General features: G+C 46.8%; 1 protein-coding gene across 2 annotated transcripts in view; it reads left to right on the forward strand.

Moving 5' to 3' along the window:
• TUFT1 (tuftelin 1) overlaps positions 1-7,643 on the forward strand; it is a 28,453-nt gene extending 20,810 nt beyond the window's left edge. For both annotated transcript variants that reach the window (XM_053966844.1, XM_053966845.1), the window contains exons 11-14: positions 2-107; positions 2,828-2,911; positions 6,239-6,339; positions 6,857-7,643. In XM_053966844.1, the coding sequence (XP_053822819.1) occupies positions 2-107; positions 2,828-2,911; positions 6,239-6,339; positions 6,857-6,911 (346 nt within the window). In that variant the 3' untranslated portion in view covers positions 6,912-7,643. The remainder of the gene's footprint in view (position 1; positions 108-2,827; positions 2,912-6,238; positions 6,340-6,856) is intronic.
• Positions 7,644-13,135: the final 5,492 nt, after the last annotated feature.

A 13,135-nucleotide genomic window follows, 5' to 3' on the forward strand; every position in this document is an offset into this window, starting at 1 on the left:
GCTCATCCCAGCTGGAGAAGGAGGTGGCAGCGCTCCGGGAGAAAATCCATCACCTGGACGACATGCTGAAGAGCCAGCAGCGCAAAGTCCGCCAGATGATCGAGCAGGTGATGGGAAAAGGGGGGAAAAAATCCCGGGAAAATCCCGGAAAAACAAAAAAACAAACAGGAAAAATGGGGAAAAAAAAACACAGGAAAAATGGGGAAAATTGGGGAAAAAAAAACAACACAGGAAAAATGGGGAAAATTGGGGGAAAAAAAAAACACACAGGAAAAATGGGGGAAAATTGTGGGGAAAAAAACACAGGAAAAAAATGGGGAAAATTGGGGGAAAAAAAAAACAACACAGGAAAAAATGGGGGAAAATTCTGGGAAAAAAAAAACGCAGGAAAAATGGGGAAAAATTGTGGGGAAAAAAACACAGGAAAAATGGGGAAATTGGGGGAAAAAACACAGGAAAAAATGGGGAAAATTGGGGGAAAAAACACAGGAAAAAAATGGGGAAAATTGGGGGAAAAAAACACAGGAAAAAAATGGGGAAAATTGGGAAAAAAAAACCACACAGGAAAAAATGGGGGAAAATTGGGGGAAAAAACACAGGGAAAATGGGGAAAATTGGGAAAAAAAACACAGGAAAAATGGGGAAAATTGGGGAAAAAAAACACAGGAAAAAAATGGGGAAAATTGGGAAAAAAAAACCACACAGGAAAAAAATGGGGAAAATTGGGAAAAAAAAACCACACAGGAAAAAATGGGGGAAAATTGGGGGAAAAAACACAGGGAAAATGGGGAAAATTGGGGAAAAAAAAACAACACAGGGAAAATGGGGAAAATTGGGGGAAAAAACACAGGGAAAATGGGGAAAATTGGGAAAAAAAACACAGGAAAAATGGGGAAAATTGGGGGAAAAAAAACAACACAGGGAAAATGGGGAAAATTGGGGGAAAAAAACACAGGGAAAATGGGGAAAATTGGGGAAAAAAAAAAAACAACACAGGAAAAATGGGGAAAATTGGGGGAAAAAAAAACCACAGGAAAAATGGGGAAAAATCTGGGAAAAAAAAAACAAACACAGGAAAAATGGGGGAAAATTGTGGGGAAAAAAACACAGGAAAAATGGGGAAAATTGGGGGAAAAAAAAAAACAACACAGGAAAAATGGGGAAATTGGGGGGAAAAAAAACACAGGGAAAAATGGGGAAAATTGGGGGGAAAAAAAAACAACACAGGAAAAATGGGGAAAATTGGGGGGGAAAAGAAACACAGGGAAAATGGGGAAAATTGGGGGAAAAAACCACAGGAAAAAATGGGGAAAATTGGGGGAAAAAACCACAGGAAAAATGGGGAAAATTGGGGGAAAAAAACACAGGAAAAATGGGGAAAATTGGGGGGAAAAAAAACCACACAGGAAAAATGGGGGGAAATTCTGGGAAAAAAAAAACACGGGGAAAATTCTGGGAAAAAAACCCCACAGGAAAAATGGGGAAAAATTCTGGGAAAAAAAAAACCAAAGGAAAAAATGGGGAAAAATTCTGGGAAAAAAAAGTGGAAATGCGTGGGGAAAAAGGGGAAAAGCAGGAAAAACTGGGGGAAAAACCCAGGAAAAAAATTGGGGGAAATCCATGCAAAATCCATGAAAAAATCTGGGAAAAAACTGGGAAAAAGCCTGGAAAAATCCAGGAAAAAAAAAAAACAAACAGGAAAAAATGGGGAAATTCTGGGGAAAAAAAAAAAAAAAACACAGGAAAAAATGGGGGAAATTCTGGGAAAAAAAAGTGGAAATGTAGGGGGAAAGAAAAGGGGAAAACCAGGAAAAACTGGGAAAAAAACATGAAAAAATGGGGGAAAATTGGGAGAAAAATCCATGAAAAAATCTGGGAAAAAAAACTGGGGAAAATCCCCAAAAACATCCTGGAAAAATCCAGGCAAAATCCATGAAAAAATCTGGGAAAAAACTGGGAAAAATCCCAAAAAAAATCTGGGAAAAATCCATGCAAAATCCATGAAAAAATCTGGGAAAAAAAACTGGGAAAAATCCCCAAAAAAATCTGGGAAAAAACTAGGAAAAATCCCAAAAAAAATCTGGGAAAAATCCTGGCAAAATCCATGAAAAAATCTGGGAAAAAATCTGGGAAAAAAAGTGGGAAAAATCCAGGCAAAATCCAGGAGAAAATCTGGGGAAAAACTGGGAAAAAGCCTGGAAAATATCTGGGAAAAATCCGTGAAAAAATCTGGGAAAAATCCAGGAAAAAATCTGGGTAAAAAGTGGGAAAAAGCCTGGAAAAAATCTGGGAAAAATCCAGGCAAAATCCATGAAAAAATCGGGGAAAAAAATGTGGCAAAGCCAGGAATAATCCATGAAAAAATCTGGTAAAAAACTGGGAAAAATCCAGGAAAAAATCTGGGAATCCCCAAAAAAATGTGGGAAAAATCTAGGCAAAATCCTTAAAAAAATGTGGGAAAAATCCTGGCAAAATCCTTGAAAAAATCTGGAAAAAATCCAGGCAAAATCCATGAAAAAATCTGGGAAAAAAACTGGGAAAGATCCCCCAAAAATCTGGGAAAAATCCAGGCAAAATCCATGAAAAAATCTGGGAAAAAAACTGGGAAAGATCCCCCAAAAATCTGGGAAAAATCCAGGCAAAATCCATGAAAAAATCTGGGAAAAGCCTGGAAAAAATCTGGGAAAAATCCAGGCAAAATCCATGAAAAAAACCCTGGGAAAAACTGGGAAAAATCCAGGCAAAATCCATGAAAAAATCTGGGGAAAAAGTGGGAAAAATCCCGGGGAAAATGCGGGAATTGTCAATCCCGTGGGAACGTTTGCAGCTGCAGAATTCCAAGAGCGTGATCCAGGCCAAGGACGCTGCGATCCAGGAGCTGAAGGAAAGAGTTTCCTACCTGGAAGCAGAGGTGGGACCCGGAATTCTGGGAGCTGGATCCCAGCTTGGATCCTTTGGGAATGTTGGGATTTTGGGGTTGGGATCCTCGTGGAGGTGGTTGGGGATTGGGAATGCAGGAAAAGGTGGGAAAAGGGAGGGAATCAAGACTTGGAAAATCTCAAAAGACCAAAAAAAAAAAAAAGATGGAAAAAAACCAAATTCCCACCACGAGCCAGAGCAATTCCAGCGGGATTTGGGAAATTTCCTGGGGAATTCCCAAGCCCAAAGTGAGATTGAGGATTTTGAGGGAGAAAATTCCCTCCTGATCCTCATTTTTCCTGGGACAAACATTCCCAAATAACTCAGGGAAATCCCCAGCTCCATTCCCACACTCCAAATTTCCCCCAAATCCCGAGTAAAGAAGGACCATCCCCCAAGGGATCTCCTCAGGGGTTGGAAAATCCTTTCCTGGATCCCAAATTCCTGGAATTCCCAAGCCCAAAGTGAGATTGAGGATTTTGAGGGAGAAAATTCCCTCCTGATCCTCATTTTTCCTGGGACAAACATTCCCAAATAACTCAGGAACTTCCCAGTCCCATTCCCACGCTCCAAATTCCCCCAAATCCCAAAAAATTCCTGATCTGGGCACAGAAGGGAGCTCCTCAGGGGTTGGAAAATCCTTTCCCGGATCCCAAATCCCAATTTTATTCCAAATTTCCTGGGGAATTCCCAAGCCCAAAGTGAGATTGAGGATTTTGAGAGAGAAATTCCCCCCTGATCCTCATTTTTCCTGGGACAAACCTTCCCAAATAACTCAGGAGCTCCCCATTCCCACGCTCAAATCCCAAAAAAATCCCAAAGGGATCTCCTGAGGGGGTTGGAAAATCCTTTCCCGGATCCCAAATCCCAATTTTATTCCAAATTCCTGGGAAATTCCCAAGCCCAAAGTGAGATTGAGGATTTTGAGAGAGGAAATTCCCTCCTGATCCTCATTTTTCCTGGGACAAAGATTCCCAAATAACTCAGGAACTCCTCATTCCCACACTCAAATCCCAAAAAAATTCCTGTTCTGGGTACAGAAGGGAGATCCCCAGGGGTTGGAAAATCCTTTCCCTGATCCCAAATTCCTGGAATTCCCAAGCCCAAAGTGAGATTGAGGATTTTGAGAGAGGAAATTCCCCCCGATCCTCATTTTTCCTGGGACAAACATTCCCAAATAACTCAGGAGCTCCTCATTACCACGCTCAAATCCCAAAAAATTCCTGTTCCGGGCAGAGAAGGGATCTCCTCAGGGGTTGGAAAATCCTTTCCCTGATCCCAAATCCCAATTTTATTCCAAATTTCCTGGGAAATTCCCAAGCCCAAAGTGAGATTGAGGATTTTGAGGGAGGAAATTCCCCCCGATCCTCATTTTTCCTGGGACAAACCTTCCCAAATAACTCAGGAGCTCCCCATTACCACGCTCAAATCCCAAAAAATTCCTGTTCCGGGCAGAGAAGGGATCTCCTCAGGGGGTTGGAAAATCCTTTCCCTGATCCCAAATCCCAATTTTATTCCAAATTTCCTGGGGAATTCCCAAGCCCAAAGTGAGATTGAGGATTTTGAGGTAGAAATTCCCCCCTGATCCTCATTTTTCCTGGGACAAACATTCCCAAATAACTCAGGAGCTCCCCATTCCCACGCTCAAATCCCAAAAAAATCCCGAAGGGATCTCCTCAGGGGTTGGAAAATCCTTTCCCAATCCCAAATTCCTGGAATTCCCAAGCCCAAAGTGAGATTGAGGATTTTGAGGGAGGAAATTCCCCCCAGTCCTCATTTTTCCTGGGACAAACCTTCCCAAATAACTCAGGAACTCCCCATTCCCACGCTCAAATCCCAAAAAAATCCTGAAGGGATCTCCTCAGGGGGTTGGAAAATCCTTTCCTGGATCCCAAATCCCAATTTTATTCCAAATTTCCTGGGGAATTCCCAAGCCCAAAGTGAGATTGAGGATTTTGAGGTAGAAAATCCCCCCGATCCTCATTTTTCCTGGGACAAACATTCCCAAATAACTCAGGAGCTCCCCATTCCCACGCTCAAATCCCAAAAAAATCCCGAAGGGATCTCCTCAGGGGTTGGAAAATCCTTTCCCAATCCCAAATTCCTGGAATTCCCAAGCCCAAAGTGAGATTGAGGATTTTGAGGGAGAAAATCCCCCCAATCCTCATTTTTCCTGGGACAAACATTCCCAAATAACTCAGGGAAATCCCCAGCTCCATTCCCACGCTCCAAATTCCCCCAAATCCCAAAAAATTCCTGATCTGGGCACAGAAGGGAGATCCCCAGGGGGTTGGAAAATCCTTTCCCCGATCCCAAATTTCCTGGGGAATTCCCAAGCCCAAAGTGAGATTGAGGATTTTGAGGTAGAAAATCCCCCCGATCCTCATTTTTCCTGGGACAAACATTCCCAAATAACTCAGGAGCTCCCCATTCCCACGCTCAAATCCCAAAAAAATCCCGAAGGGATCTCCTCAGGGGTTGGAAAATCCTTTCCCCGATCCCAAATTCCTGGAATTCCCAAGCCCAAAGTGAGATTGAGGATTTTGAGGTAGAAAATTCCCCCTGATCCTCATTTTTCCTGGGACAAACCTTCCCAAATAACTCAGGGAAATCCCCAGCTCCATTCCCACGCTCCAAATTCCCCAAATCCCAAAAAATTCCTGATCTGGGCACAGAAGGGAGATCCCCGAGGGTTGGAAAATCCTTTCCCCGATCCCAAATTCCTGGAATTCCCAAGCCCAAAGTGAGATTGAGGATTTTGAGGGAGGAAATTCCCCCCGATCCTCATTTTTCCTGGGACAAACCTTCCCAAATAACTCAGGAACTCCCCATTCCCACGCTCAAATCCCAAAAAATCCCGAAGGCATCTCCTCAGGGGTTGGAAAATCCTTTCCCCGATCCCAAATCCCAATTTTATTCCAAATTTCCTGGGAAATTCCCAAGCCCAAAGTGAGATTGAGGATTTTGAGGTAGAAAATCCCCCCGATCCTCATTTTTCCTGGGACAAACATTCCCAAATAACTCAGGAGCTCCCCATTCCCACGCTCAAAATCCCAAAAAAATCCCGAAGGGATCTCCTCAGGGGTTGGAAAATCCTTTCCCAATCCCAAATTCCTGGAATTCCCAAGCCCAAAGTGAGATTGAGGATTTTGAGGGAGGAAATTCCCCCCAGTCCTCATTTTTCCTGGGACAAACCTTCCCAAATAACTCAGGAACTCCCCATTCCCACACTCAAATCCCAAAAAAATCCCGAAGGGATCTCCTCAGGGGGTTGGAAAATCCTTTCCCGGATCCCAAATCCCAAATTTTTTCCCCCCAGAATCTGGAGATGCACGACCGGATCGAGCACCTGATCGAGAAACAAGTGAGCCGGGGCGGGAGCAGCGCCCGCGCGCGCTCCAAGTCGGAATACGTCAGCAGGTGCGGCGGGAATTCCGGGAATTCTGGGAATTCTGGGAATTCCGGGAATTCTGGTCAGGAATTCCGGGACCTCTTCTGCATTTGGGGATTCTCCTTGGATTGGGGCAATGAATTTTTTGGATTTGGGGGCTGCACTTTTGGAAGCGCCGTCCGGATTTTAGGAATTCTTTTCTGGATTTGGGTTTTTTTGGGGTTTGTTTTTTTTTTTCCCTTCTGGATTTTTTTTTTTTTTTTTTTGGAGAGGGATTCTCTTTGGGATTTTGGGATGAGCTGTTGGGTTTTGGGGTTCTCTTCTGGATTTAGGGATCAACTTTTGGAATTTTGGGATGCTCTTCCACATTCGGGGATAATCGAAACCTCCCCTGATTTTTCCCACGTCTCCAGCAGATCCCAAATCCCTCCCTCAGGAATTTTTGGGAATCACCCCAAAACCCTTTTCCCTGTTTTTTTTTTTTTTTTTTTTTCCAACAGAAAATTCACTTTTCTTCTTTTTTTTTCCTTCTTCCCCTTTTCCCAGCAAACGCCTCCCGGGCCCCAAGCCGCTGCCCCTGATCCGAGTGGTGGAAACCTGAATTTCGGGATCCGGGCCCAGCCGGATCCTTCCCCTTCGGAAAGATCAGAATTCCCAGCTGGACTCAGAGCCCTTCCCGAGGGAAGAGGTTTGGGATTACCATGGGCACGATTCCAGGTCGGAATCTGGAATTTTTCCCCCTTTTTTCCCCAGCGATTTTCCGGCTCTCGCCATCCCTGTGTGGATTCCAGAGGTTTTTTCCCAACCGAATTTAGGACTTCACATTGGTTTTTTTTTTTTTTTTTTTTTTTTTGGAGGAGTTTCCAAATCAAAATTTCGGCTTTTGATTTTTTTTTTTTTTTTTTTTCCCTGAAGAAAAATCCCAAAAAAATCTGGGAGCCGCCATCTCCGACCTCCAGCACCACACTTGGACTTGGAAAATGCTCTCCCAACCCTAAAAATTCCATGTTTTTCCTGCAGAATCCTGTGGTTTTTCTCACAGAATTCCATGCTTTTCCTGCAGAATTCCATGCTTTCCCTGCCCCCCAATGATTATTGTTGGAATTCCCGCGATTTTGGGATTTTATTCCCTGTATTTATTTCCCTAAATTATCAGAGTCTCCCGGTGAGGTGGGGGATGGGCACAGGCCAGAATTCCTGGGAATTTTGGCCCAGGACTGCCCCAATCCCACGTTTGACCCCAGAGGCTCCAACCGGGATCCCTTGGGATTCCCTTGGAATTTTTTAATTCCTGGTTTTCTTATTAAAAATAAAAAATTCTGTCTGCTTTAAATCCCAGACGTTTTGGTTGCTTGGAAAAGATTGGGAATTTTGGGGGGGGGGACGTTGAGGGGAGTTTATCCTGGGGGGTTTTTTTGGCTTTTTGGTTTTTCCAGGTCCTGATTCCATGGGAATGGAGAAACTTTGGGATTGGGATTTTCCCAGGACTGGGATTTTCCCAGTTTTCAAAACCAGGGGGGGCTTAGGTCAGGAATTTGGGGAATTTGGGGATTTTTCCAGGATTTTTTTTTTTTTTTTCTTTTTTTTGCTTTTGGGGTTTTTCCAGGCCCTGATTCCATGGGAATGGAGAAACTTTGGGATTGGGATTTTCCCAGTTTTCAAAACCAGGAGGGCTTAGGTCAGGAATTTGGGGATTTTTCCAGGATTATTTTTTTTCTTTTTTTGGCTTTTGGTGTTTTTCCAGGTCCTGATTCCATGGGAATGGAGAAACTTTGGGATTGGGATTTTCCCAGGACTGAGATTTTCCCATTTTTCAAAACCAGGAGGGCTTAGGTCAGGAATTTGGGGAATTTGGGGATTTTTCCAAGTTGTTTTTTTTTTTTTTGGTTTTTGGGGTTTTTCCAGGTCCTGATTCCATGGGAATGGAGAAACTTTGGGATTAGGATTTTCCCAGGACTGGGATTTTCCCAGTTTTCAAAACCAGGGGGGCTTAGATCAGGAATTTGGGGAATTTGGGGATTTTTCCAGGATTTTTTTTTTTTTTTTTGGCTTTTGGGGGTTTTCCAGGCCCTGATTCCATGGGAATGGAGAAACTTTGGGATTGGGATTTTCCCAGTTTTCAAAACCAGGAGGGCTTAGGTCAGGAATTTGGGGATTTTTCCAGGATTATTTTTTTTCTTTTTTTGGCTTTTGGTGTTTTTCCAGGTCCTGATTCCATGGGAATGGAGAAACTTTGGGATTGGGATTTTCCCAGGACTGAGATTTTCCCATTTTTCAAAAACAGGAGGGCTTAGGTCAGGAATTTGGGGAATTTGGGGATTTTTCCAAGTTGTTTTTTTTTTTTGGTTTTTGGGGTTTTTCCAGGTCCTGATTCCATGGGAATGGAGAAACTTTGGGATTAGGATTTTCCCAGGACTGGGATTTTCCCAGTTTTCAAAACCAGGGGGGCTTAGGTCAGGAATTTGGGGAATTTGGGGATTTTTCCAGGATTTTTTTTTTTTTTTTGGCTTTTGGGGGTTTTCCAGGCCCTGATTCCATGGGAATGGAGAAACTTTGGGATTGGGATTTTCCCAGGACTGGGATTTTCCCAGTTTTCAAAACCAGGGGGGCTTAGATCAGGAATTTGGGGATTTTTCCAGGTTTTTTTTTTTTTTGCTTTTGGTGTTTTTCCAGGCCCTGATTCCATGGGAATGGAGAAACTTTGGGATTAGGATTTTCCCAGGACTGGGATTTTCCCAGTTTTCAAAACCAGGGGGGCTTAGATCAGGAATTTGGGGATTTTTCCAGGTTTTTTTTTTTTTTTGGCTTTTGGGGTTTTTCCAGGCCCTGATTCCATGGGAATGGAGAAACTTTGGGATTGGGATTAGGATTTTCCCAGTTCCCAAAACGTGGGTGACTCGGGGTTTGAGGGGTCTCAGATTCACCTGAATTCCTCTCCAAAGGGTCTGGACCCTTCGGGAATGACCAAGAGGGGACCCCGAGGACAACTGGGAATATCCTTGGTTGGTCGGATTTTTTTTGGAGGCGGCTCCTGGAGACAAAGACCGGTTCTTTTTCCCGGGAAGGAAAAGTGGCCAGCCCGGGTTCCCGATGTCATTTGTAGGGTGCCCTTGGGACGGTCAGGGCAGCACAGGTTTGAGGTGGGGGCAGCGGACGCCGCGGCGCTGACGTTGCCACAACGGCCGGTGGGGACACGGCGGGGATGGACACCGGGGCTCAGGGCCCGCTGTGCCCCAAGTCCCAAGGTGGCACGCGAGGATTTTGTTTAACAAAAATGAAATCTCAAGTGGGAATAAGGACCCCGGGAATGAGGGGATGGACACGGAATTCCCAAGTGAAGTCCCAAGGTGACACTCAAAGATTTTGTTTAACAAAAATGAAATCTCAAGTGGGAATAAAGGACCCCGGGAATGAGGTGATGGACACGGAATTCCCGGGGCCGGACGGGGCAGCGGTCACTGGAGTGGCATGGGAGAAAACCCAACGGCCAGCACGGGGCTGACATGCGTGGGGAGGGGATAACGCGGGGGACACACGAGGATACACGGAACCGGTAAGCTAAGACAGAGCAGAACCCCAAATCTGATCCCAAAACCCCAACACTTTCCCTGGGGAAGAAAAGTGGCCAGCCCAGGTTCCCGATGTCATTTGTAGGGTGCCCTTGGGACGGTCAGGGCAGCACAGGTTTGAGGTGGGGGCAGCGGACGCCGCGGCGCTGACGTTGCCACAACGGCCAGTGGGGACACGGCGGGGATGGACACCGGGGCTCAGGGCCAGCTGTGCCCCAAGTCCCAAGGTGGCACGCGAGGATTTTGTTTAACAAAAATGAAATCTCAAGTGGGAATAAAGGACCCCGGGAATGAGGTGATGGACACGGAATTCCCAAGTGAAGTCCCAAGGTGGCACGCGAGGATTTTGTTTAACAAAAATGGAATCTCAAGTGGGAATAAAGGACCCCGGGAATGAGGTGATGGACACGGAATTCCCAAGTGAAGTCCCAAGGTGGCACTCAAGGATTTTGTTTAACAAAAATGAAATCTCAAGTGGGAATAAGGACCCCAGGAATGAGGGGATGGACACGGAATTCCCGGGGCCAGACGGGGCAGCGGTCACTGGAGTGGCAGAGGAGAAAACCCAACGGCCAGCACGGGGCTGACATCCGTGGGGAGGGGATAACGCGGGGGACACACGAGGATACACGGAACCGGTAAGCTAAGACAGAGCAGAACCCCAAATCTGATCCCAAAACCCCAACATTTTCCCTGGGGAAGAAAAGTGGCCAGCAGCCTGGGGCCGACACCCGTGGGGAGGGGATAACACTGGGGATCGTCCTAAATTGACTGCAAAACACTTTTATCCCCAATCATCTATTCTATTTCTGCTGAATAATAAGTTTTGCACTTTTAAGACTTGTTCCAGAAGTAAAAGGAGAGAGAAAAAGCGCAGAGTTTGTTTCCAAAAAACTGCACTCACTCCTCCACATTCCTTCTCCCGGGCTGTGCTGTCTGCAGACAAAGCAGCGAGACAGAGCTCTCCTTTGCTTTTTAGTTAGTTTTAACTAACTGAGGCAAAGAAATTCCCTGAACTGTAGTTTTTGGTTTTTTTTTTCCTTTTTTTTAAACCTGCTCAACCCTGCTCTAGACTAAACAACAAAAAAACAGCAACAAGTCACACCCGTAGCCCAGCAGGCCCAGCCTGGGCCGCAGCATTTCCAGCACCAAAGGGACTGAGTGAGCCGAGCTGCAGCCCGGGCAGGGGGTGGAATTGGTCTAAATTTGTCTCTCTTTTAAAGCAGCAAGAAATTCTATCGTTTAATAGTGTTTAATCAACCACTTTTCTCCCAAAAATAAAGTATTTTTCCCCGAACCACTCAAGGAGAAAAGGTAATTAAATCTGCCTGCTAGAAGAACCCCTTTAAAGATTCTCTCCCAAATTTAAAACCAAGACAGGGACACACGAGGATACACGGAACTGGTAAGATAAGAAAGACCAGAACCCAAAACCCAGGAAAATCTGAACCCAAAACCCAGGAAAATCTGAAAGCAAATCTGAACCCAAAACCCAGGAAAATCTGAACCCAAAACCCAGGAAAATCTGAACCCAAATCTGAACCCAAAACCCAGGAAAATCTGAACCCAGAACCCAGGAAAATCTGAACCCAAAACCCAGGAAAATCTGAACCCAAAACCCAGGAAAATCTGAACCCAAATCTGAACCCAAAACCCAGGAAAATCTGAACCCAAATCTGAACCCAAAACCCAGGAAAATCTGAACCCAAATCTGAACCCAAAACCCAGGAAAATCTGAAAGCAAATCTGAACCCAAAACCCAGGAAAATCTGAACCCAAAACCCAGGAAAATCTGAACCCAGAACCCAGGAAAATCTGAACCCAAATCTGAACCCAAAACCCAGGAAAATCTGAACCCAAAACCCAGGAAAATCTGAACCCAAAACCCAGGAAAATCTGAACCCAAAACCCAGGGAAGGACAGTGGCCAGCCCGGGTTCCTGATGTCGTTTGTAGGGTTTCTTTGGGACTGTCAGGGCAGCACAGGTTTGAGGAGGGGGCAGGTTGGACCTGGGGTAAATCCTCGGTCGTTTGGGGTTTTTTGGAGTTGCCGGAGGGGTTTTGGGCTCAGCTGATGGGCTCCTCCTCCCAGGTGGAGGTGGGGATGGCGCTGTAGGGATCCGCCACGAGCCGGGCGCAGCGCACGGTCACGGCGAGGAGGAGCAGCCCCAGCAGCACCACGAAGGCCACGGCCACGGCTTCGTCCACGTCCATGGCGGGCGGCGCCGTGGGGGTCTCCATGCAGGGAGCCTCAGGTGGGTCTGGCCCAGCTCCAGGGACCCTCAGGTGTGGCTGTGACAGCTCCTGGGGTTCCTCAGGTGGGTCTGGCCCAGCTCCAGGGACACTCAGGTGGGTGTTCCTTGGTTCCAGGGACCCTCAGGTGTGTCTGTCACACCTCCAGGGACCCTCAGGTGTCTCTTCCTGGCTCCAGGGACCCTCAGGTGTGTCTGTCACACCTCCAGGGACCCTCAGGTGTCCCTTTCCCAGCTCCAGTTTCCCTCAGGTGGGTGTTCCTTGGCTCCAGGGATGCTCAGGTGTGTCTGTCCCAGCTCCAGAGGTTCCTCAGGTGTCCCTCGCTGGCTCCAGGAATGCTCAGGTGTGTCTGTCCCAGCTCCAGAGGTTCCCCAGGTGTGTCTGTCCCAGCTCCAGAGGTTCCCCAGGTGTGTCTGTCCCAGCTCCAGAGGTTCCTCAGGTGTGTCTGTCCCAGCTCCAGGGACCCTCAGGTGTCCCTCGCTGGCTCCAGGGATGCTCAGGTGTGTCTGTCCCAGCTCCAGGGATGCTCAGGTGTGTCTGTCCCAGCTCCAGGGACCCTCAGGTGTGTCTGTCCCAGCTCCAGGGATGCTCAGGTGTGTCTGTCCCAGCTCCAGGGATGCTCAGGTGTGTCTGTCCCAGCTCCAGAGGTTCCTCAGGTGTGTCTGTCCCAGCTCCAGGGATGCTCAGGTGTGTCTGTCCCAGCTCCAGGGATGCTCAGGTGTGTCTGTCCCAGCTCCAGGGATGCTCAGGTGTGTCTGTCCCAGCTCCAGGGATGCTCAGGTGTCCCTCGCTGGCTCCAGGCTCCTCCACCACGCGTCCCCCAGCTCTCAGCTCCCAGTGACGTCCCTGAGGGGCCGGAACGAGGGCGGATTCCTGAGGCTGAGGGGGTCAAAAACACCCAAAAAAAAGGGGGGGAAATGAGGCCTCGAGTCCCCTCTGCTCCTGCCTTACCTGCCCGGGCCGCCTCTGCGTCTCTGCCGGCTCCAGGCCTTCATCAATAGTGC

The sequence above is a fragment of the Vidua chalybeata genome, chromosome 29, assembly GCF_026979565.1.
Source record: "Vidua chalybeata isolate OUT-0048 chromosome 29, bVidCha1 merged haplotype, whole genome shotgun sequence".
Lineage (NCBI taxonomy): Eukaryota > Metazoa > Chordata > Aves > Passeriformes > Viduidae > Vidua > Vidua chalybeata.